Genomic DNA, 23,198 nt, shown 5'->3' on the forward strand with positions numbered 1-23,198 from the left:
GGGTGGCCAACCTGTGGCTCTGGAGCCCCATGCGGCTCTTCAGACGTTAATTTGCGGCTCCTTGTCTAGGCACCAACTCTGGGGCTAGAGCTACAGGCGCCAACTTTCCAATGTGCCGGGGGGTGCTCGCTGAACCCCTGGCTCTGCCACAGGCCCTGCCCCCACCCCACCCTTTCCTGCCTGAGCCTACCGTGCCCTCGCTCCTCCCCCTCCCCCTCCTCCTCCGAGCCTCCTGCATGCCACAAAACAGCTGATCGGGAGGGAGGGAAAGGCGCTGATCGGCGGGACGGCCAGTGGATAGGAGGTGCTGGGAGCACGTGGGGAGCCGATGGGACGGGCTGCTGACGTATTACTGTGGCTCTTTGGCAATGTACACTAGTAAATTCTGGCTCCTTCTCAGGCTCAGGTTGGCCATCCCTGCTTTACAGTCTCATGAACAACTATACCAAGTAAAAAGGCAGTCAAAAATCAAGACCCATATGCCATAATTTATTCACCTGTAAAATTGATACAATATTTATTGGTATCAAATCCTGGGAGATTTGAGGCTTAATTAATTAATATTTCTAAAGCACACTGAAGTATAGGATGAAAGGCACTGTACAGTAAGTACAATTATCTTGAATATATTTGGCACAAATCCCTTTTACTTATTTTTAAAATTACATGAAAAACAAGATTAACTTCAGAAATGAAATACACTTTTCTCATCTCTATGTCTGCCCTGAACTGTTATAAAGGGAATCTCAAATAAACTTACTTTATTTGTTCTACTTGCAACAGAAAGTCTCTCATGCTGCTCATCCTTCTTATATGCATTTTCTTGTTGAGGTTCTGCATTTAATCTTGAGTATTTTGTTTTTTCTTCTAAGGCACCTCTTTTGCCTTCATGTTTGAGTCTCATGACGTTACCCTCCATAGTCATTGTTTGTGTAGCTGTATCTTTCAATTCCACTTTTAACAATTCAATAACCTTATTAACCTGTGGAGCTGTATCTGGATAAAGCCTCTCTTTTCCATCAAAAGTTGATTTCAATTCTACTTGCTGCTTTAAGAACGTATTGACCTGCTTGAAATGTCTCAGCTCAGCTCTTAGTTGAATAACCATTTGCCTAAGATCTTTTTCATCCTTATTCTCTATATCTTCACTTGAACATTCTTGCTCAGTTGTGCTCAGATGATCTAACAGTGCAATTACAATTTTCACTTGTTCTTGTCTGCTTTATCCAGGGAGAGAGAGGGAAAAAAAAAAAACATGTGTTTTGCTTTTTTGTTTAAGGAAACAAGAACACCTCCTAAGGAACACTATTGTAGAGCCATGATATACTGTAGACTCCTAGGAGATTCCATTTTACTTTCCAGTAGATTTAGGGAAGAGCTTCTCTTTTTCATAGAGAGATTATCTTGTGGACATTTCCCCCTCCCATTTATGATCATGTAGATCACATCCCTTCCTCCCATTTGTGATCATATAACAAACCACAGCAATTGCTTACATGAAATAAAATCAGGAAGATATGTAGGGCCAGATTTTCAGGATCTTACCCTCCCTTATAGGCATCTTAATGATGTGCCAATTGGAAACAAGGGAGCTGCTGGGTGCTGAGTTCTTTTAAAAAATCTGGGCCTTCATATATAGTCAGCTGTCTTTTAATAAAATGCAGAAGCTGGAAAAAAGTAGGATCAGCCAATAGAATGTGACAGCCTTGCCCTCCACAGACCATCAGCAAGTGTTCCACAGATAACCAGTGGACCAGGGGCCACAGTTTGGAAAGCTAGATTTTAAGATGAAAGAGAAGCTACACAACGGACATTAGATTATAAACAACCCTCAAATTCTACAGCTGATTTCATATGTCCAATCACGAACTGTTTGTGCCGCTAAACATATAAACAGGCATTTAAAAACAACTGCATTTACACAGCTGGCATTTGAAATGGAGGATGCTAACTATGCTTTTTATGTCTTTTTTTCTGGTATCTAATATCATTCATGAGAATTAAGTTACCCAACAGCACAGGCTCATCATAGTCAATCTGGTAATTTATACTAGGACACAGAAGAGATTACACACAAGAGTGCTAAAGATGATTGTGAAAGAATTGCTCATTACCAGACTTTTAAGTAAGGTTAAGAAATAAAACAACATTATATATTCATCTTTTAAGACAGGAATATTGTCTCATCTGCCACTCAGTATTTTCTTGATGACTAAAATCATTTATGTTTCTTGGCTGGCTTGAATAGTAATGTAGAAACATAGGACTGGTTGAGTAGACTCAACTGTAAAACTGATTTCAAATACAGAAGACAGATTTGGGGCTTGTGTAGCTGCCTATAGGCAGTTTAATGCCTTGCCACATGATGGATCAGAGTTTGGACTTTGAGCTCCTGGAGGTGGGACCACTGAGAACTTTGCATGAAGAAGGTAGTTCACATCACTCTCCACAAACATTTCCTGGTTTGCTAAAGGAATAAAGTTAATGACCTCTGAAAGAAATCATTGTTGTATAGCGTTTTTCACCCGTGGGGACTGGTTTTACTATACCTGTACAAAGCACAGCTTTGCCAGTATAGTTCCAACAGCAGTAGGAGTGCTTTGTCCCATAAAGTGTTCCTAGTGCAGACATGACCTTAGTTCCAACTCAGCTACTCACTGTGTATGAGTCATTTTCACCTCTTTGTGCCACAGTTTCTCCATCTGTAAAGTGGGGATAATAATCCTTACCTACTTCACAAGGATGCTGTGAACCTTTATCAATCAGTTGTATTGGTAAAGTGCTTTGAAATCTTTAGATGAAGTGAACATTATTATTAACGTTATATCTTTACTGCTCTTTTGGGGCTGCATGCTGAGGAACAGGTAATTATTTCCAGCAGTCTTTTCTCGGTAGATTTTCCTGTGTAACCAACTACAGTAAAAGGACAGCATGGAGAGTTCTATACACAACATTGTAAGACTGTGGAATGAATTCAAAGCTGTAACTCACTTGAGGGTCTCTATTTGAAGTGAACTGGACAAGGGCAGACTGAGTGACTCATGAAGTTCACCTCAGCTCTGAGAGTGAATGCAGCCAGAGAACCATTGGAGGGCCATCTGCTCTTATTTAATGTTAATTTACATATATTTGAAAAAAAATCTATTTAAAACTACCCTCTTCTAAAACTCTTGCTTTTGGTAGGGGTTTTTTAAAAGAGATTTAATGTGTTGTTGAAAAAGCTAAAGGACTGATGCTGCTGTAAAACAGTCAGAGCTGTAAACTTCCTTTTCAGTGATGTCAGTAAAAACAAGTATTCTCACAAGCAAGCAAAACGAGCTCACCAATCAGTCAGCTATAGTGAAAGGTACTTGCAGTTAAAGGCATTTCATTTCCCACCAGACTCTAGGGCCACAGCTTCCAGCTTAAGGCCACAGGGGTTAAAGAAATTCCTATTGAAGGATGCAATGTTGTCTAGTGGCATATTTAAAAGCAGGGGACTAAGAATCAGAACTAAGGGGTTATATCGGCTGCTCTATCATTCTTGAATAATCTTGGGCAAGTCACTTCTCCCCAGTTTCTCACACACAACTTTCTTACACCAGTGCAGGGTTTGGGGTTTTTTTTTTTCCCCATTTAATTCACTGTGTGTAGAGTGCTTTGAGATACTTGGATTAAAAAAAAAAAGCACAAAGTATTATTATTATTATTATTTTAGCCCTTTAAGACTATCAGTCCCACATCTTGAAAAGGATCAGTTCCCATAGCAAGGCTCTATGAAGCAATACCTTTAGAGAAACTTTTCTTGTAATGGATTTTTCATAAGGATGTCTTCCTACTGATAGCACGTTTCGTAATTACTTAATTGTATGATCGACTGAAATGGCTCTGAAGGAGCCTTGCCAATCTCTCAGGTAAATTAGACAGTGCCATTATCTAAATTCACTTTAGCAAAATTATTTTATTCTCTCCTCAAATAGAAATACTGTCAAAAGTAGTGTCTATCCCTCAGGCTTACCTAGATTCAAGTACAGATGTTCCATTTTCATTTAAAAGAGATGTGAGCAGGTTCATCTCTTCTGCTTCATGTTCATTCATCTCTATTCTGCCAGAGTGTTTGCCAGCTATATCATGTTCAAACCGAGGCTTAGTTGGATTCCTATAATGTCTATCTTTGCAGACACCATCTGAATAGTCTGAAGGAGTCATCTGCTGGCAAAAAATTGCAAATGTTTTCTTATTAGGCAGGTATGCAGTTCTATTATGTTCAGGGCTACAATCTTTTCATAATCATGGTTTGTAATCTTTGATGGTCTTAATCTACATTATAAAGCAGTCACAGACATTCAACTTACTGTTTATTAATACAGGAACTAATGAACATCAATTTGATATGGTTAATTCATAGAGATCAGTTGTTTAGCGGTAAGTAGATTTCCCTGGTGGTGTTTATCTATGGATGCTCTCCTGGCTAATGAAGCTGTTGGTATGTGGCCCCCACGTTGTAATTCATTCCATGATTAGATCACATTTGAATCACGTGTCTTTAAATATAAAATTCTGCCCTCAGATGCCCACGTGCAGGCCAGTTAGCATGAATGTCCAAGGGCAGAATGTCGTCTGAAGCGTTTGGAATTACCATTCTTGTGTGTGTAAAATTGGGTTAGTTGCCTCTAAAACTCTCCATACATATTGCCATAGCATGAATCAGCTGTACAACCTATCTCAGAAGCCATAGAACTACCAAAAGCAGTAGAAGCCATTAGAGGGTACAAAAGTCAGCAACTCAAACATTCCAAACTGCAGTAATAAAAGACTTCCCCGATCAACTTCCTTCAATACCTCTCCACCTTGATGAAATCTAAGTATAAAATTGTGAAGAAGTGGGAAATACAGAGGGCCAGTGCAAATCTGCAGAGGTAGTCTGGTTAAAGAACTCAGCAAAAAGGGAATGACTAAGGATCAGAGCTGGTTCTGTAACTACTCAGAGGATGACAGTTAAGAAAGGCCATTTCATAACTATGGTTTGGAACATTCTGATGCATGCTCAAAAAAACTAAGCTTTTAGTGTTTTTAATGATTCCACAGCTTACAAAGCATGGCAAATTTAAGATCTGCAAAGACTATTTCATGAAGCAGAGCGATTTTTCTCTGAATTAGTAAGCTCCACAGATCCACACATGGGGCATGATGCAACTCTCATTTACATCAACGAGAGTCTTTCCATTTATTTCAATATGATTTAGATTGGGCCCATTCATGATGAACCCTGTTGACTTTGGAGCCATTAGCAATGAGAGATTTAATTACGTACCTACTACAAGGTTCTCCACACATAATGAGAGGCTATTTATATTGTATCATTTACCTGCATATCCAGATCAAGATGATGATCCAAAGGCAACTGAGCACATGCCTAGATAAGTAGGGATATGTAGAAGTTATAAATTTTGAGGCACATCACATTGTCATTTTTTTTTAATATTACCATTTTGAACTGAACAGAAAACATAGTATTTATCTTAGTTATGTGTTTTTCACAGTATACTATATCTCGTTTGAATGCCAGTAAAAAAAGATGTCAGATTCTAGGACCCTCCACAGGAATGGAGGCTTTCTGTTGAGTCACGTTGACATCAGGTGTTCGAAACCTATACGAAGATGTACAGTAATTTTTGCTCAGTCATAACAGCAGGTGGATCTTACTAACTCCAGCCAAGCTCTGGGCCTGATTACACAGGCCACTAAAGGCAATCAAAAGACTCCCACTTACTTTAAGGGGCTTGGGATCAGGCCCTTTAAGAGAGGCTGAGTATCATTCTGGATCAAAGGGAACTAGGGACTGTGACAAAGGAGATCCTGCAGGGAAAAACCTAGGAACAGACAAACTTGAGGAGAAAACTTAGGCTGATGTTTATGATTTATTTATGCTAAGAAAAAAATCAAACAGGAAAAGATGTTTGCATTATATCCAGTGAGAGTATCCTCTGTTCAGAGCATGGAGGGGACTCTACCTGCTTACAGGGAATTGCAGAGTCTAGACTTGTATACTCTAAACATACAGCAAAAAGAAATCCAGCTGTAATATATCAAGTTAAACAGCTGTAACTGTGCACCCAGAACATGTAACTCTCTAGTAAAATTATTATACAATGATATTGACACAATCCTACCTCACTGGTCCTCTCAGAACGTTGACAGCTCTCTGCATTCTTATTGTCAAAATCTCCAGATTGAGTCATGGTTTCCTCTGTTCTTTCAAGAAACTATACAAAGTATGGAACGATGTGAAAATGTAGCACAAAAATAATGTGGTATGAAACATGCATAAATAAGTCAGTGACATGTCTTAAAAGAAAAATAAAAAATGCCTGTAATACAAAGTAACAAACATTAGATTAGATTTATCCAGTAAGATCAAAAGGGAGTTAATACAAAAAACAGAAATAATTCATACATAGTACACTGAAATCTGAATTTTTACATTCCCTCGCTGCTGCACATCCTTCTGAACTGTACAAAAATGCTAATTTAGCCCCTTCCTGCAAACACCTTTCCCCCTCCCCAAGCCATATTTCCATTGTGCCTGTCATATTTTTCCATTTAATGATTATTTTTATTTCCTACTATTTTATGATCTTTTTCTGCATTCATGGGAAAAAAAAACCTCTTGCTAAGCAGGGCAGACACTGTCTGGCGTAACAATAAAAAGATTTACTATTACACTGTAGGCTAAATACTGCTTTGTCCTTCACTGATGGACCATGGGGAAAGAGGAGGGGAAATGAGGGTGCCAAGAACTTCTTCTTTCCCCATGTCCTACCCCCCTCAAGACCCAGTCAGAATGCTGTACTAGCAGTCCATGAATAGAGAGGCAGGAGGAAAGCTACTGTCTAGTGTTATCCAGTAGCACTCCAAACCTCCAAGAGGGCTGACCAACCAACCTGGGAGCCAGGCCAGGAACCCCTTGCATTGTGCCTGTTAGAATTCATAGCAGGAGTGACAGAGGCATGCAGGCAGAATGCTCCCCCACCACAGCTCAGCTCCCCCAGCCAGTTTGCCTCCGGCAACAGACGTCAGAATTTAAACTTTTGTCGAGAGGCATCTAAAAAGGTTCCAATGACAACAATACTAATTTAAAAATGATTAATCTGATTACATCAAGGGGCAATATTCTGGCAAGTCCCTGCAAGAAAGCCCTACACAGCAACTGGAAAGCGGGGAAGGAGTTTTCCACCGAAAACTTGGCTCCCCTGAAACTATGCTGCAGTGAAGCCATTCCACTATTCTGTGACCAGTGCCTCAGAGTAGAACTCCAGGAGAGGCTTTGGCCCACATCTTTGTTCATATACATCTAAGTTCAACAACGGTTTCAATGCACAAACCCTCATATTGTTTATTTATGTTCCTGATTAGAATGGCTTTCAGGCCAGGGAAGAGAGAGAGAACATTGGGCAGATTATAAGTACCCAGTAATGCTGCTTTTGCAACATACACACCAAATGTTTAGGGCCTTTCAGCAGAATTAGCCCATACTCTGGTATCGATATAGTCTTATTCTACAGCAACACCTCTCAGTAATTTGATTAAGAGATTTTTGTAAAGGAACTTTGGTGCTGGAAGCTCATTAAGAAATGGAAATGAGACACAGGAGAATCTATTACCTGTAAGTAGCATTTTCTGAAGGTAGTATTGTCTGTCTAATCTACAGACAATACATGGTATTGGGAGAGTGGATTCATAGCTCTGTTACACAAGGATTTTAGTCTTGGAGCAAGGCTGTAATGTACATGCCTTAAAGGCAGTAATATCACACTAGTGCGTCTAACAGTCAGTTCCTTTGTGACCTAGACTAAAGAAAAATTACCCTAAATTCAATAAAGACAAAAAGGCAGATTCTTAAGCATAGCCAGGGGAGCAGTTGTTCATTGAGCCCTTGGGCACACAGCATTTTAGAGGTACATTGGGAGGACAGGAGCTAATGACTAAAAGTAGTGCATGTTGAATTTATAGCCTCGATGCATACACAGGGCAGTGCTAATGGTTATGATGTGAAGAGATAAACCTGCTTCCCTGACGTCACACACTGAAGACACAAGGCTCAAGGCACACGGATCCAGTCTCAGACTAAGAGAATTCTGCAGATGTAGTGGGGATGTGTGTATATCTTTTTCTCTCTGAGCAGTGGGGAGCATATAAGTGGGTTTCTTACTGCGACTTGTTTACCATGTATATATTTACTAGCAGTGAATGAGAAAAGCACTTTTGCCTTCTACCTCCCAGCAAAGTAAGCCACACTACTTTTGTTTACACATGAATTGTAAGTATTAATTTAAGAAACAAAATAATAGTGGGAGCTGGATGGTGCAGTGTATTAGTAGTTTTCCCTTTATCTCTAGAGCCCTATCTTCAAATCCTGCTTTGGGTCTCAGGTTTGAATTAATTTGGTATTTTCATCCAAATTCCCATTTTCGGCAGTCTCAGAACTGGAGTAGCAGGGATGCTACATATCAGGACTGTGATGTACAGGCAAAGTTGTGCTTCGGAAAAGCTTGTCATTTGTCTGACTGTAGCCACTGACTTCAATGGACATTAAGCTTACTCACAGATTATTAAAAAATTGGAAAATATTAGCTAATTATAGCATCCAAAAATTTATAGCCAGGGTCTGATTTTCAAAATGAGGCTGTAGGACCAAGCTTTATTTTTAAAGCTAGTTAATTCATTTATGCTCATACTCACCTGATTTATACAGCTTCCAACACAGCACAACTATCCTTTATTAATCAGCATAATTTTCAGGGGTGTATCCCCCTTTCCAGGCCAATATGCGAATCCATAAGTTATGCTGTTCACAATTAAACTATTAACATTTACACGAAACAGACTGCAGTATAGCATTACAGCAACTGGCTGCAATTTGAGTCTTTTGCTGCTAAAGTCTCAGAGATTGAAAAGAAACTTTCTGTACTCAAAGGAATACAATCTAATGTTCAACAAAATATTAAAAGAAAATAAGTGGCTTAACGCCAGGAGGAAATCTATTGAGAATAAGATGCCTATTTAAAATATTTCCTTAGAGACTGAAAACCTTGAACGTTTTTCGTAAATGAACCACTGATATGCTTGGATTGCAAAAATCCCTGTAGCCCTGAAGGCTGGAATCAGTGAAGCTGCTTCTCTCACAGAAAGCAGATGTTCAGAGGGCAGAGCAAAAACAGCCCTTTTATCTTTACACCTCCACCACTTGGAGCCAAGAAACAGACTACTCAGGGCTGACAGTCTTTTGAAAGATGCCTTGCATCTAAGGATCTAAGGTGCAGATTTATCTGGTCTGAACTCCAGTTTTGTTAAAGAAAAGAAAGGTTTGTACATTTTAAGAAGCACCCAAGAGGGCTATATCTTGTTATATCCTGCCAAATTTCATACGGAGGACAGACACTGGTGTCTTCTTAGCAGTGCATGCTAACAGATACCAGTGAAGAATCCAGTATTTTTCTCATTTATATTTAGTTTGTAAAAATGCACCAATCATGGCCCATAGCCCAGAATCATGAAGCAGGTCTTTTACTGACAGGACTGATTATATGGCCCATAAAAACCTTTAAAATGAAACACACTGGATTGCTGAGCCTTTAACTTTGGGATTCAATAGTACCTTAGTCACTCTGGCACTGGCTTGAATAGCATTTCTTACTTGCCTCCTGGCCTTTACCAGCATTTTATACACAGGTTATTTTACAAATGTGTCTCTTGTTTATTCTAAAGCTAGGTCCATGTATACAATTCTTTAGTGAATGGCCTTTCATGTTCCAATTGCACCAAGACAAGCACAGGAGGGGACAATATTCTTGGCTCTGATATTCTCAGCGCATACCGGTGCTGCTACCAGCATCAAATGTAGAATCAGTGAGGGGGCAGTGCCCTCTACAGGACTGCTAAGCAAATTGCTGGAAATATGAATATATATGTACTAACCCCCATTTTTAAAATGTATATTTTACCTACTAGACTTTCAGTGCTAACCTAGTTAGTCTATAAATCTGTAAGTTAACTGTTTTTTTAAAATGGATGTTATCCCAAGAGTACCTAAAGCAGTACCGTTAATCTATAATTAAAAAGACATTTAAATTAAAAGTAACCTGAAAGGCCTGACTTAAATGATAAAAAGCAAGGAAATTTAGTCTGAATTTTGATAATTGTCTTTACAATTCATCTGCAGCATATATGATAAACTCATCCTGTGTTGCCCAGGGATCTATGCAGCACCTAGGCAATACATGACACACTGCCCTCAAATGAGTTCAATACCGAAACACAACTGAAACATATTATTTAAACATTGTAGTTTCTGTTCTTTGGGTTTAAACAGATTTAGAAATTCAAGATAGAACATGCTGGTCACACTCATTGTTCCTTTTGCTCTTGATCTCATCATCATTCAGCACGTAGTGCAAAGGAAGGTGAAATTAAAGAAGCAAAAGAAAGGTATTAGCAATAGCATTTAAAGCAAGAATAATCTATGAAAAGCCATGGAAGTGAACTGGACATGTACACTATTTCCCTTATCTTCTTGTATAACAGGACAAATATAGGGACCCAATATCCAGAATCTTTTCCATCAGACTGTGAAGCTGCTATGCAGAGAGTACTCCAGCCCCATTGCTGAAGCAGTCCTAATTAGTGAGCAAATAATTGATTTTTCAGTTTGATGGCTGAATCAAAAAAAATAAAATCTAGTTTTGAATGGAAACTTAGATTTTGTATTTTCTTTACTCACTGAAACAAAAAACAGAACATTTTTGTTTGGGTTGAAATGACATTTCATTTAGAAAATGTCAGTTTGAAATTCCATCATTTCAAAAAATGTCAATTTGAATCAAAACACCAAAATGAACCACTTCAACATTTCCAAAAGGTTTGTTTTCAGGGTTTTTTTTCCAGCAGAAACTACTTGCTAAATTTGACCCAAATTCACAAATAGTTTTGGCACCTTAAGAAATGCATTTTTTGGTAAATTTACTATTTGCCAAATGTCCCGTCCCCCCCCAGTCCTATTCCTAATACACCCCAGCCACAGGCAAAAGAACAGAGGACCCAATGGTCATTCCTCTGCACATCTATCAGCCCAATCTTCTACAACTCTGCCCCCTTCTTTGTACGCTGCTCTGTGTTGCACCGATCCCTAAAACACAGGTTCCTCTCCTCTATGCATAGTGGAAACACCCCAATTTTGCTGCCAGAGAGACCTACATGGCCTCAGAGATGGAGCAGATATGGTCTACACCCTAATAGGGCTACACATTGAAGTGAGAACAGTTCTCAGATAGCTGAGGAATGCATAAAGCAGCCACTGAGGGATACCTAAATGTTATGGAGGTTGCAACTTTCTTTGAAAAATAAGATCAACCACTCCTACCTGCAAATTTATAAAATAAACAGATCATAGAGCCAATTAATATTTTAAAATATATGTTGTTTTCTTAAAAATCAATTGAAAATATTGCTGAACACTAAAAACACTTTGGGCCTGATACTCAGTTGCCCTGCACCTTGTACAGTTATTTATATCATTTTAAAATGGAGTATAAAATATTAGCAGTCTGATCTAGCAGTGTTTTACACCCGCTTTGCATGGATATAAATGACCATACAAGGTGCAGCACAACTGAGAATTAGGCACAATATTTTAATATAGAGATCCTACCTCATTCTGGTTTAATATTTTCAGTGTCTCTTTCCCCTGAGTCTCTGATCTGGAGAGTCCAAGTTGTTTTTTCTTTAGCTCTTGGTTAATTGAATGCAGGTCCTTAACCATCAAGATGAGTTCAGCAACCTAAATACACACAGGGAAACAATCAGAAACTATAAAGCTCTTCCTAAAACATAAAGAAGCAGATTTAAATTTCTTTAAATAACACGATACAATATGTTAAACTTCAGAATTATAACGTTAGTTACTTCCAGTAAAGCTTAATGCTTCCATCTCTGCCCAAGGGATTGTATGCATTTGAACCAGGAACATTATACAAATATATTAGAAGCTAGTGTTCAAGGAATGCTAATTTGGAAGACTTCAGTCGTGAAGCTCAGATTTCAAAATTCACTAGCAAGAAAAAAGTTCAGATTCTATCATGCCTGCAGGTTGACTGGGGAAAAGGTTATTTTGATGCAAGTGAAAGTTGTGTTATAGGAACAGAGCAGCAGCATTCACTGAGAAGCACTAAAAAATAAGGAGTCTGATTCTCCAGTCTATTACCATTTCTATGCCAATATAACTTCATGGAGTTGCACTTATGTAAAAGTAGCAAACCAGAGTAGAGAATCAGGTCCCAAAACACTTTAGCAGACATTAACAACCTATATTCACCTAGTGTATCAAAGTCTTCTGTTAATAACTGTGCCCAAATTTAGAGCCATATATATACTTCAGAGACACAGGAGGCATGGTTTAATGGTCTGAGCATAGGACCGAGAGTCCATCTGGATTCTGCCACTGACTCTCTGTATGATCTTGGACAAATCACTTAATCTTTCTGTGTTTCAATTAACTAATCTTAAACGTAGATCTATTAATACTCAGCTATCTTTTCACTGGCCATGACTGAAGTGAGATTTCATTAATATATATTTGCCAAAGACTTTGATATTAAGAACATAAGAATGGCCATAATGGGGCAGACCAAAGGTCCATCCAGCCCAGTATCCTGTCTGCTGACAGCAGCCAACACCAAGTGCCCCAGAGGGAGTGAACCTAACAGACAGTGCTCAAGTGATCTCTCTCCTGCCATCCATCTCCACCCTCTGACAAACAGAGGCTAGGGACACCATTCCTTACCCATCCTGGCTAATAGTCACTAATGGACTTAACTTCCATGAATTTATCTAGTTCTCTTTTAAACCCTGTAATAGTCCAAGCCTTCACAACCTCCTCAGACAAGGAGTTCCACAGGTTGACTGTGCGCTGTGTGAAGAAGAACTTGCTTTTATTTGTTTTAAACCTGCTACCCATTAATTTCATTTGGTGGCCCCTAGTTCTTATATTATGGGAACAAGTAAATAACTTTTCCTTATTCACTTTCTCCACACCACTCATGATTTTATATATCTCTATCATATCCCCCCTTAGTCTCCTCTTTTCCAAGCTGAAAAGTCCTAGCTTCTTTAATCTCTCCTCATATGGGACCCAGTCCAAACCCCTAATCATTTTAGTTGCCCTTCTCTGAACCTTTTCTAATGCCAGTATATCTTTTTTGAGATGAGGAGACCACATCTGTACACAGTATTCAAGATGTGGGCGTACCATGGATTTATATAAGGGCAATAAGATATTCTCTATCCCTTTTTTAATGATTCCTAACATCCTGTTCGCTTTTTTGACTGCCGCTGCACACTGCATAGATGTCTTCAGAGAACTATCCACAATGACTCCAAGATCTCTTTCCTGATTAGTTGTAGCTAAATTAGCCCCCATCATATTATATGTATAGTTGGGGTTATTTTTTCCAATGTGCATTACTTTACATTTATCCACATTAAATTTCATTTGCCATTTTGTTGCCCGATCACTTAGTTTTGTGAGATCTTTTTGAAGTTCTTCACAGTCTGTTTTGGTCTTAACTATCTTAGGCAGTTTAGTATCATCTGCAAACTTGCCACCTCACTGTTTACCCCTTTCTCCAGATCATTTATGGGTAAGTTGAATAGGACTGGTCCTAGGACTGACCCTGGGGGAACACCACTAGTTACCCCTCTCCATTCTGAAAATTTACCATCGATTCCTATCCTTTGTTCCCTGACTTTTAACTAGTTCTCAATCCATGAAAGCATCTTCCCTCTTATCCCAGGAGAACTTAATTTATGTAAGAGCCTTTGGTGAGGGACCTTGTCAAATGCTTTCTGGAAATCTAAGTACACTATGTCCACTGGATCCCCTTTGTCCACATGTTTGTGCATTCTTTAGGATGAACCCGTGCATGGTTTAGTGGTTAAAGCACAGGATGAGGAGAGAGGAAGGTATGGGTTCTGTACCCTGTCACAGCCTTGATGTGTTACCTTGCGCAAGTCACTTAATCTTTCTGTGTCTCAGTTTCTCCTTCTACAGAATGCAGATAATAATTCTAGTCTACCTCACACGGATATTGGAAGTCTTAATACATCAAATTTGTCAAAGCACTTTGAGATGCTTGGATGGAATGTGCTATAGAAGTGCAAATCATAACAATCATCACCATCATCTTTTATTATTATTAAGGAGGAATTTGTGAAATGTTCTGCTCTTGGAAGGCTTACGGATAAAAGAATGTATTTGAGGTTTATATAGAGCCATACAGTTTAAGGCCAGAAAGCACCACCAAGTCATCCAATCTGACCTCCTGTCACAGATGAGAATTTTTAAATACTTTCAGAATACCTCAACTGTATCTAAATGATCAAAATGGTTTTGTGTGTGAGAGAGACAGAAACAAACTATAAATGTAGGAGAGTTACGCCATTAAAAACAGTAAATAATAAAACTGATCTATACCTTTTTTTTAAGTTCTTCAAGAGACAGATGGTCTACCTGTAGGTTTAAATGGTCGTGCTCTCCTAGGCAAATACTCATATAAGATGTTTGATCGCCACAAAAAGAAAAGGTTTCATCTGTCAAAATAACCAAGAGTGGGTATCATTTCAGATACGTTACTCCTTTATATGAGGATACAACAAAGAAATGCAAAATAAGGACTTTTTAAAATAAGTGCATACTGCTAAAACTGTAGGAACTATAGAGTTAAATGTTTCATCCCTCACACTAAGCTTTCTGTTTAATTGAAAGAACTTTCCCCTTACATTCCTTTGTGCCTCTGACATCTAGACATGCTGTATTTTCCATGGTTATCAGCATGCACTGTGAATCTAATTCTGAATTATAATTTGCATATTTAGCATTACATTTAGAAATAATTTTCAGTGAGGAAAAGTAAGGCATGAATAGTTATTCCGTTTTAGCCAGAATTTTGTGAAAATGAACTGTAAGTCCCAATGGTAAAAGCCAGCTTAAATAAAGTTAGTGAATTTTATTTTGCCATTGGCTCAACAGACTGAATAGAAGATAGCTGCTTATTCCTTTCCTATACAATTGCGTTCAGTGATTTGTTTATGGAAACAATGAAACACCAGTTCATATCCAATACAGCTCAGAGTACACAGTAAAACTTTATTTATATATGGAGGCTATAGTCCAGTGGTTAGAGTAGGAAAGAGACATCTAAGTTCTATTCCATTGGTTGACTGGTCAGTTTGTAACTCTGGTGTTCATAACTCAGAGGGTCTACTGTATTAAAAAGCTCTATCATGCTTCAAGGAAATTCCAACATAATAGAACTGGCTATTTTTTTTTCTGCTTCTGAAAATGCATGTCATGTTAGGAAGAATCTATCCATTTCTCTAAACAGAGGCAGTTTATCAAATATGGTGAAATAATTAGATTTCATCGCCAGGAAGTGATCCCATGCCCATGAAATTATCCAAAGCCAGGGATCCTTGACTTCCGCAGAGAACAGTAAATTCTGTGGATATGAAATTGTAGGCAGCTTGAAATGATCACTGCAGCAGAATTGCCATAGAATTACTAACACTGGCTGCAGGAGAAGATAAAAGCTGTCCCTATACTCTGAATGCTCAAAGCCACTCAGTTACAAATTCCCAAAATGATCATCAGTGTAAGAAAACAGACAAAAGATCTTTTTACACCTTTATCTACTTTCAATGTTTTTTACATGATCGCAACAAACTGAGTGTAATAAAAACAGTTCTCTTGTGTGCAAAAGATAAAGGACCGGGCCATGTTACCACACACAGACAAACCTCCTTTGTTTTTTGCGTCCTTAATTTGATCCTCCAGCACCTTCCGTAGATTCCGATTAGCTAGAATATCTTCCTCCAGTTGTTTTCGCAACAAAAAAATGTTGTTCAACTCTGTTTGCAAGCTGTTTATACTAAAGAGAAGGAAGAAATCAGAAAATTTTAAATAATTCTTTTAGGTTTCAATTCAAAACTTCTAAAATGTTTTGTTGTGTTACCTACCACAGCATCTTTTATACATCAGGCTTCCATAAAGACTCTATTCCACAGTAGTAATCATTGTTTTTCATCACACACTTATCTTAATGCATAAACAAATCCCTACACAGCAAGTTGAAAATAAACCTTTATGTCTATGCCACCTCTCTAGCAGTTTTGAGAACTATTATTTGTAAGTCACCCTGAACAGGGTAGATATATTTTACAGGCCAACTTCTAAATAATTCTTTTTCAGGAAAATCAAAATCACTAGCTTATAAAAAGTATATCCAAAAGATATCACTAATGTACTATATTGATGGCTCTGTGTATTCCATCATACTTCAGTCATGGAAATTGTGGCAAAATCCACCCCTTACCATAGAATTGTTCTATAGAATCTAAGATTTTGTTTAAAAAAAAAAAACAAGTATCTAGCCAGGTTATAAAGATTGTGACACCCCGGCACCCCCTTATTCACCACTGTTATATAATTAGGATATGTTTTGCACAAAGTATGCCTTGTGAGGTATCATTCTAAAAGTCTTGCTCTGCTAGACATTCATATCTCATTGGATTGTATGTGTTATCATCATATGTGACGTTATGAAGTTTGGCTAGGTATGTGTTACTGAACACAGGTTGCGAGGTTGAAAATACCCACAAGAAGCCTTTCAGGTACAACAGTAAAAAGTCCAAACAAGGTTAATGGCACACAAGTACAAGGATTACCCCAGGAACTGTGTACAATAGAAACCTCTCCGAGATAGCACTACACCATGGGAACTGTTTTACCCAGGTCACAGCAAGAGCTTTCCAGCAAGTGGGGAGAAGATATAAAGCGGGGGAAATGACATCATGATGGTATCTCACTCTCCCTACAACAACACACCTGGAAACACCTGAGGAACAAAGACTGAACTGAGGGAAGTGATGGTCCCAGGCTAAAGGGATTTCTAGCCTGTGTATCTAAACCTGGGAAACCCAAGCTGCAAAGCAAAGGCAGCTTGTGCCTTAAGAATCTGCCAGCCTGTTTATCACTCAGGGTGAGAATTTGCTAATTCATATCCTACCTATTTAGTACGTTAAACTCAGTTTGCAGTTTTGTTTATTTACTAGGTGATCTGCTTTGATCTATTTGCTATCACTTATAATCACTTAAAATCTATCCTTTTGTAGTTAATAAATTTATTTTATGTTTTAATCCAAACCAGTGTGCATTTGACTAAGGTGTCTGGGGAAAATCTCAGCTTGGTCACCACAAGTGTGCATGGTCCTCTTCACATTGAGGGAGAGGCGGACCAGGTGTTAAACATATACTGGCCAGATTTGATGGTACTGCTCTGGGATCCTAGGCTGGTGGCTAGAGCATCTGCATGTAACGTCAACTGGGTATGTCCATACCTGTGTGAATCTGGTGAAAGCAAAAGCTTGGAGAGCTTTGCAACTTGTCACAGCAGCACAGTGTGAGAGGGAGCCCAGGCCAGTGAGTCAGAGGGCTCAGTGGTACCCCAGTTCCAGGTGGCACTCTGGGGGGAACCAGTCACAAAGATAATCTTGAAAATGTGAACCAAATGTAGATTGAAGTGTTGTTTTTCCTCAGAAAAAATAGCTCTGAGAAGTATAAATTGTCTCATTTGTCTCAATGGGATGTTAACACCAAAACCTAAAGATGACAATTTAAGTGCCAACATTAACTAAATTAATTACAGAGCATTTTAGCAGGAACATCCCCCTAATGTGCTTGTCCTAGACTCCCAAACTGCCTCCTGGATGTCAACAGAAGCAGCTGTCCCCTATCTAGCTGACAAAAGCTTCAGTTTACTCCACCACACACCTCAACAATTTCAATAATACATTATGAACAGTCAATTAAAAAACCCTTGCAGTATATTGAAAATGAAACCGGTTAAAATAATTTGAATTAGATATTAAAATAACAAGGTGCTACTGCACTGATTATATATTTATTTTCATATTTAATTCATGCAGAACCTCAATATTTTAATATAAATGAAGCTGTTGCAGTATTTCCAACCTACTGCACTAAAGCAGCTCAGCATCCAGGGACATTTCAACAGAATTTAGGTCCAGCTTGCTGAGGATTACACTGGGGCACATTTCAGAGTAACAGCCGTGTTAGTCTGTATTCGCAAAAAGAAAAGGAGGACTTGTGGCACCTTAGAGACTAACCAATTTATTAGAGCATAAGCTTTCGTGAGCTACAGCTCACTTCCTCAGATGCATATCGTGGAAACTGCAGCAGGCTTTATATATACACAGAGAATATGAAACAATACCTATTCCCACCCCACTGTCCTGCTGGTAATAGCTTATCTAAAGTGATTTCCAGCACAAATCCAGGTTTTCTCACCCTCCACCCCCCCACACAAACTCACTCTCCTGCTGGTAATAGCCCATCCAAACTGACCACTCTTCAAGTTAAAATCCAAGTTAAACCAGAACATCTGGGGGGGGGGGGGGGGTAGGAAAAAACAAGAGGAAACAGGCTACCTTGCATAATGACTTAGCCACTCCAAGTCTCTATTTAAGCCTAAATTAATAGTATCCAATTTGCAAATGAATTCCAATTCAGCAGTTTCTCGCTGGAGTCTGGATTTGAAGTTTTTTTGTTTTAAGATAGCGACCTTCATGTCTGTGATCGCGTGACCAGAGAGATTGGGCACATTACACTTGTGTGAGTGCAGTAGCATTGCATATAAATGCATAGTAAATAAAATTGTTTCAGCAAAACTCATGCTATTAAGAACCTGTGTACAAAAAGATTTTCATTCCATCTTCCAACAAAATGACAAGAATGCTGCTGTCAGTATTTTTTCCACAACAACTGCTTTAACCAACTCTCCCTCACTCAAGAATATATTCTAAGAGAAAGGTCTCAATACTATTAAATGCTCAGCAAAAATAAAACACACTTCTAAAAGCTAAGTAAGCACACATCACCTCTTCACAGCTTAATGCTTTTACTGGAAAAAGCAACGATTCCCTGTGTGGGGAGACAAAAGAGATGTCATGGTCCTGGCTCTGAGAAAGGGACTCTTCCAAAATGAAACCATTAAAGTGGTTTGGAATAAATAAAGCCTAAAAAAAGGACACACGTCAACCAAAACCAGGATATATTCTTTGTCTAAAACCCATTTTGTTAACGAAGGTCAGCACAATAATGTGGAAATTATCTGCAGGGCTTATCTAATAGCACACTGGACCTTCAGGTTCTGGCTTCAAGCCCTACCTGAGGAGTTAAGCAGCATGATCCAATGTACACAGCATTGGATTGGGGTCAGAAGACCTGGCTATTATTCCCAGCCCTTCCACAGGCTCCCTGTGTGACCGTGAGCCAGTCACTTCCTCTCTCTGCGCTATACTTTCCCCATCTATATAACGGGCATGTTCCTGCTTCCATTGAAGTCAATAGCCAAACTCCCTTTGTCCTGAACGGTGCAGGATCGAGCCCAATGATACTTCCTCAACTTTGTAAAGGGATTTGAGATCTATAGATGAAAAGTGCCACATCAAAGCTAAGTACTGATTATTCTAATCCCTGCAATCTTCATACTAAAAAAGGGAGTTTCAGTGTTAGAAGTCATAACACAAGAACTAGGGGTCACCAAATGAAATTAATAGGCAGCAGGCTTAAAACAAATAAAAGGAAGTATTTCTTCACACAACGCACAGTCAACCTGTGGAACTCCTTGCCAGAGGATGTTGTGAAAGCCAAGACCATAACAGGGTTAAAAAAAAAGAACTAGATAAATTCATGGAGGACAGGTCCATCAATGGCTATTAGCCAGGATGGGCAGGGATGGTGTCCCTAGCCTCTGTTTGCCTGAACCTGGGAATGGGCGACAGGGGATGGATCACTTGATGATTACCTGTTACGTTCATTCCCTCTAGGGCACCTGGCACTGGCCACTGTCAGAAGACAGGATACTGGGCTAGATGGACCCTTGGTCTGACCCAGTAGGGCCAGTCTTACGTTCTTATGTTCTTCAAATGAGATGTTAAACCGAACTCTCTTCTACATGTATCAGCTGACTATTCAAAAAGAAAATCAATAATCCCATTACAGTAGGGAATAATCCCTGTTTTCTGACCACCAACTCCTCTCTCAACAAAACAGATTCTACTGTCTAAGGGCATGTCTACACTAGCAAGCTTACAACAGTTCAGCACTCATGTAGCCACTCTATGCTGATGGGAAAGAGCTCTCCCGTTGACATAATAAAACCACCTAAACAAGCGGCAGTAGCCGTGTCCAGCAGCAGACTGTCTCCCGCCGGACATAGCGCTGTGCATATGAGTGCTTATGCTGGCAAAATTTATGTCGCTCATGGGGGGCTGTTTTTCCCAGCCCAGGGTGACATAAGCTTTGTTGACATAAAAGGTAGTATAGACATGGCCTAAAGATGTATGAGAGCTATTGTGAAATCCAGAAAGGCTATCATGCTTTGCTACACACTCATTCCACCGCCAAAATCTTATCTAGCTCATGCTTTGTAACACACTTTGGAATACCTTAAAGAAAACACACTCTATAAAAATACAATCATGTTGTTCTTTTTTAAACGTCCCCAAAAATCTGCTTACCTCCTTTGCTATAAATTTAAAGTTAATGAAGTAATTTTCACACCTCAAATTGAGTTAGGTAAGTATTAACTGTATTTTAAAGAAGGAGAAACTAAGGCATATTGGGCCAGATTTTCAAGAGGGCTCAGCACCCAGCAACTCACACTGTGATGGTTTTGGTCAGATTTTCAAAAGACTAGGTTCTTTTGAAAATCTAACCATTCGTTTTGGTGCCCAAAGAGATTATGGATACAATTTTCAAAAGCCTCGAAGTGATTGATTTCATGGAAGTTAAGCCCACAGGCACTTTTTAAAATCCCAGCTGTGCATCTTTAGGCATCTAAATACTTTTGACCATCTGGCCCTAAGGGACTAAATAATTTTTGAAAATTTTACCCTAACTGACTTGCCCAGAGTCATACAGAAAATCTGTGGCAGAGCCAAGGATAGAACCCAGATCTCATGTCGTCCATGCCTAGGCTTTTGCCACTAAACAATGTGTCCTCTTATGATTTATTTATTTCATTTTATAGAAGTACTAAAAAGGCACATCAACATATTTAGATGCCCTTCACATAAGTTGCAGGAATTGTATTTTTAATTTTACATAATACACCACAAATCCCCTGGCCCCTTAAGCAATTCACAGTCCCAATTGTTATAATTCTTCAAGTTTCAAATGTTTGGGGGGAGAAAATGAGCCTTCCGACAAATCCTGAAAATCATCAGAGTTGGGCTATTTTGAACCATACAAACCAGTCCACGCATCCCCCTCTTTTAAAGGAAGTATTTGGGGGCAATTCCGGCCCGGTATAAACCCATGAAACTCCACTGATTTGACAGTGGAATTGCACCATCTTACCCAACTTGTAGCGCAGATGACGTTGAAGCAAAGAAGAAATAATATTTACCTGTCTGAGTCTTTCAGAGTCTTCACTAGAGTAGAATAAATGTGCTGCTCTTTTCTTAAAGCAAGGATCAACTCTTCATATTCAGATTCTTTTTTCTCCTGAGTTAAAAATAAATTCATATTAATCCAAGAAAGTGATTTTAAGTGTGTGTGCATGTGTAAGAATCTCTCTCTATATATATATATATAGATTCTTACGCATGCACACACACATATACACACACTATATATATATACACACACACACACACTCTCTAGAGATGACAATTATGTCAGTCTCTGCTTTTAAGAGAAGGCAAAAGAACAACTAGTGCTGGAGTAGCAGAATAGAATCAGAGTTGAATCTGAAAGCTATTATAAAAGGCTAATAGTGCTCTGTTACTTACTTACCATGAAACAGTCACATATCTAAGCAGTGGTTCATCATTTTTATCACAGTATACAAAATAAGCTTCCTACCCCTCTCCCATTTCCAGTCTCCTCACGTCCAAGTTTACACACTAACAAACCAGGGAATGATCTGGCAGGCAGGTAATTTGAGGGTTTCATGCTCCACTTTAGCACAGGCACCAACTTTCTGATTTCCCCAAGGGCGCTCCACCCCCATGGCCCACTCTCGCTCCATTTCTTCCCACCGCACCTCTTCCCGCCCACGCTCCTTCCCCTCCCCTCCCCCCTCAGTGCTTCCTGAACAGGGGGAGGAGCTGATTGGCGGGGCCCAATGGCAGGTGTTGAGCACCCCCCGATGGCAGATGTTGAGCACCCACTAGATTTTTCCATGGGTGCTCCAGCCCTGAAGCACCCACAAGGTCGGCATCTATGGCTCAAAGAGTACTTGCTATATTTTGGATAAAATTAACTTTCTATTGGCAAAAAGAAAAGGGGTACTTGTGGAACCTTAGAGACTAACCAATTTATTTGAGCATAAGCTTTCGTGAGCTACAGCTCACTTCATCAGATGCATCTGATGAAGTGAGCTGTAGCTCACGAAAGCTTATGCTCAAATAAATTGGTTAGTCTCTAAGGTGCCACAAGTACTCCTTCTTTTTGCGAACACAGACTAACACGGCTGCTACTCTGAAACCTTTCTATTGGCAAGGGATTCTGGCAAAAAACTTTGATCTATTATTTAAGAAAAGGGATTGTAAATGGCTGACAAAGCCTGAACACGTCAGATACATGCATCCATTGAGTCAACTTCCTGAACAATCACCCTGATTACTACGAGTCAGATACTTTAATATCTGTTCCAGAAAAAAAAATGATTTACCTTTTGAGAGCAAGAATTGCAGGTATGCTCTTGTAAAACCACACCACTTATAAGTCTATGTTCCCACTATGTGCCTCATAGAGATGTCTATGATTTTTGAGTTCTCAGCTGTCCCTTTCAGTAGGTGGCATAGCTGCTGCCAGCAACATTTACTTGCAGTTACCACATAAAAATATCTGAAATATCAGAGATTTCCCCATGCACAGAACAGGAAGTAACTGGAGTAGCTGTGGGATATCAGTTGGCAAATTTTGATTTTCTAATGACAACCACTGTATTTTCTGCTCTTGTTGAGGGAGAACAACAACTCCTAGTGCCTGTAATCAAAGTTTTATTCTTTGACCAAAGATACAGAAAGCAAAAATCAAATCGTCCAGCTTTGTGGAGAAAATTAAGAGTTGATCTATT

General features: G+C 39.2%; 1 protein-coding gene across 10 annotated transcripts in view; it reads right to left on the reverse strand.

Annotated features, from left to right (window-relative positions):
- Window positions 1–23,198, reverse strand: part of CDK5RAP2 (CDK5 regulatory subunit associated protein 2) — a 105,334-nt gene that overhangs the window by 41,624 nt on the left and 40,512 nt on the right. For 7 of the 10 annotated variants that reach the window (XM_073314323.2, XM_073314325.2, XM_073314324.2 and 4 more), the window contains 8 exons: window positions 21,522–21,619; window positions 15,829–15,959; window positions 14,507–14,622; window positions 11,687–11,815; window positions 6,153–6,245; window positions 5,348–5,395; window positions 3,998–4,191; window positions 761–1,220 (listed from right to left, as the gene is read on the reverse strand). In XM_073314323.2, the coding sequence (XP_073170424.1) occupies window positions 761–1,220; window positions 3,998–4,191; window positions 5,348–5,395; window positions 6,153–6,245; window positions 11,687–11,815; window positions 14,507–14,622; window positions 15,829–15,959; window positions 21,522–21,619 (1,269 nt within the window). The remainder of the gene's footprint in view (window positions 1–760; window positions 1,221–3,997; window positions 4,192–5,347; window positions 5,396–6,152; window positions 6,246–11,686; window positions 11,816–14,506; window positions 14,623–15,828; window positions 15,960–21,521; window positions 21,620–23,198) is intronic. The other 3 variants (XM_073314319.2, XM_073314318.2, XM_073314322.2) reach the window with 3 other exon arrangements.

Source organism: Lepidochelys kempii, chromosome 16 (genome assembly GCF_965140285.1).
Source record: "Lepidochelys kempii isolate rLepKem1 chromosome 16, rLepKem1.hap1, whole genome shotgun sequence".
NCBI lineage: Eukaryota > Metazoa > Chordata > Testudines > Cheloniidae > Lepidochelys > Lepidochelys kempii.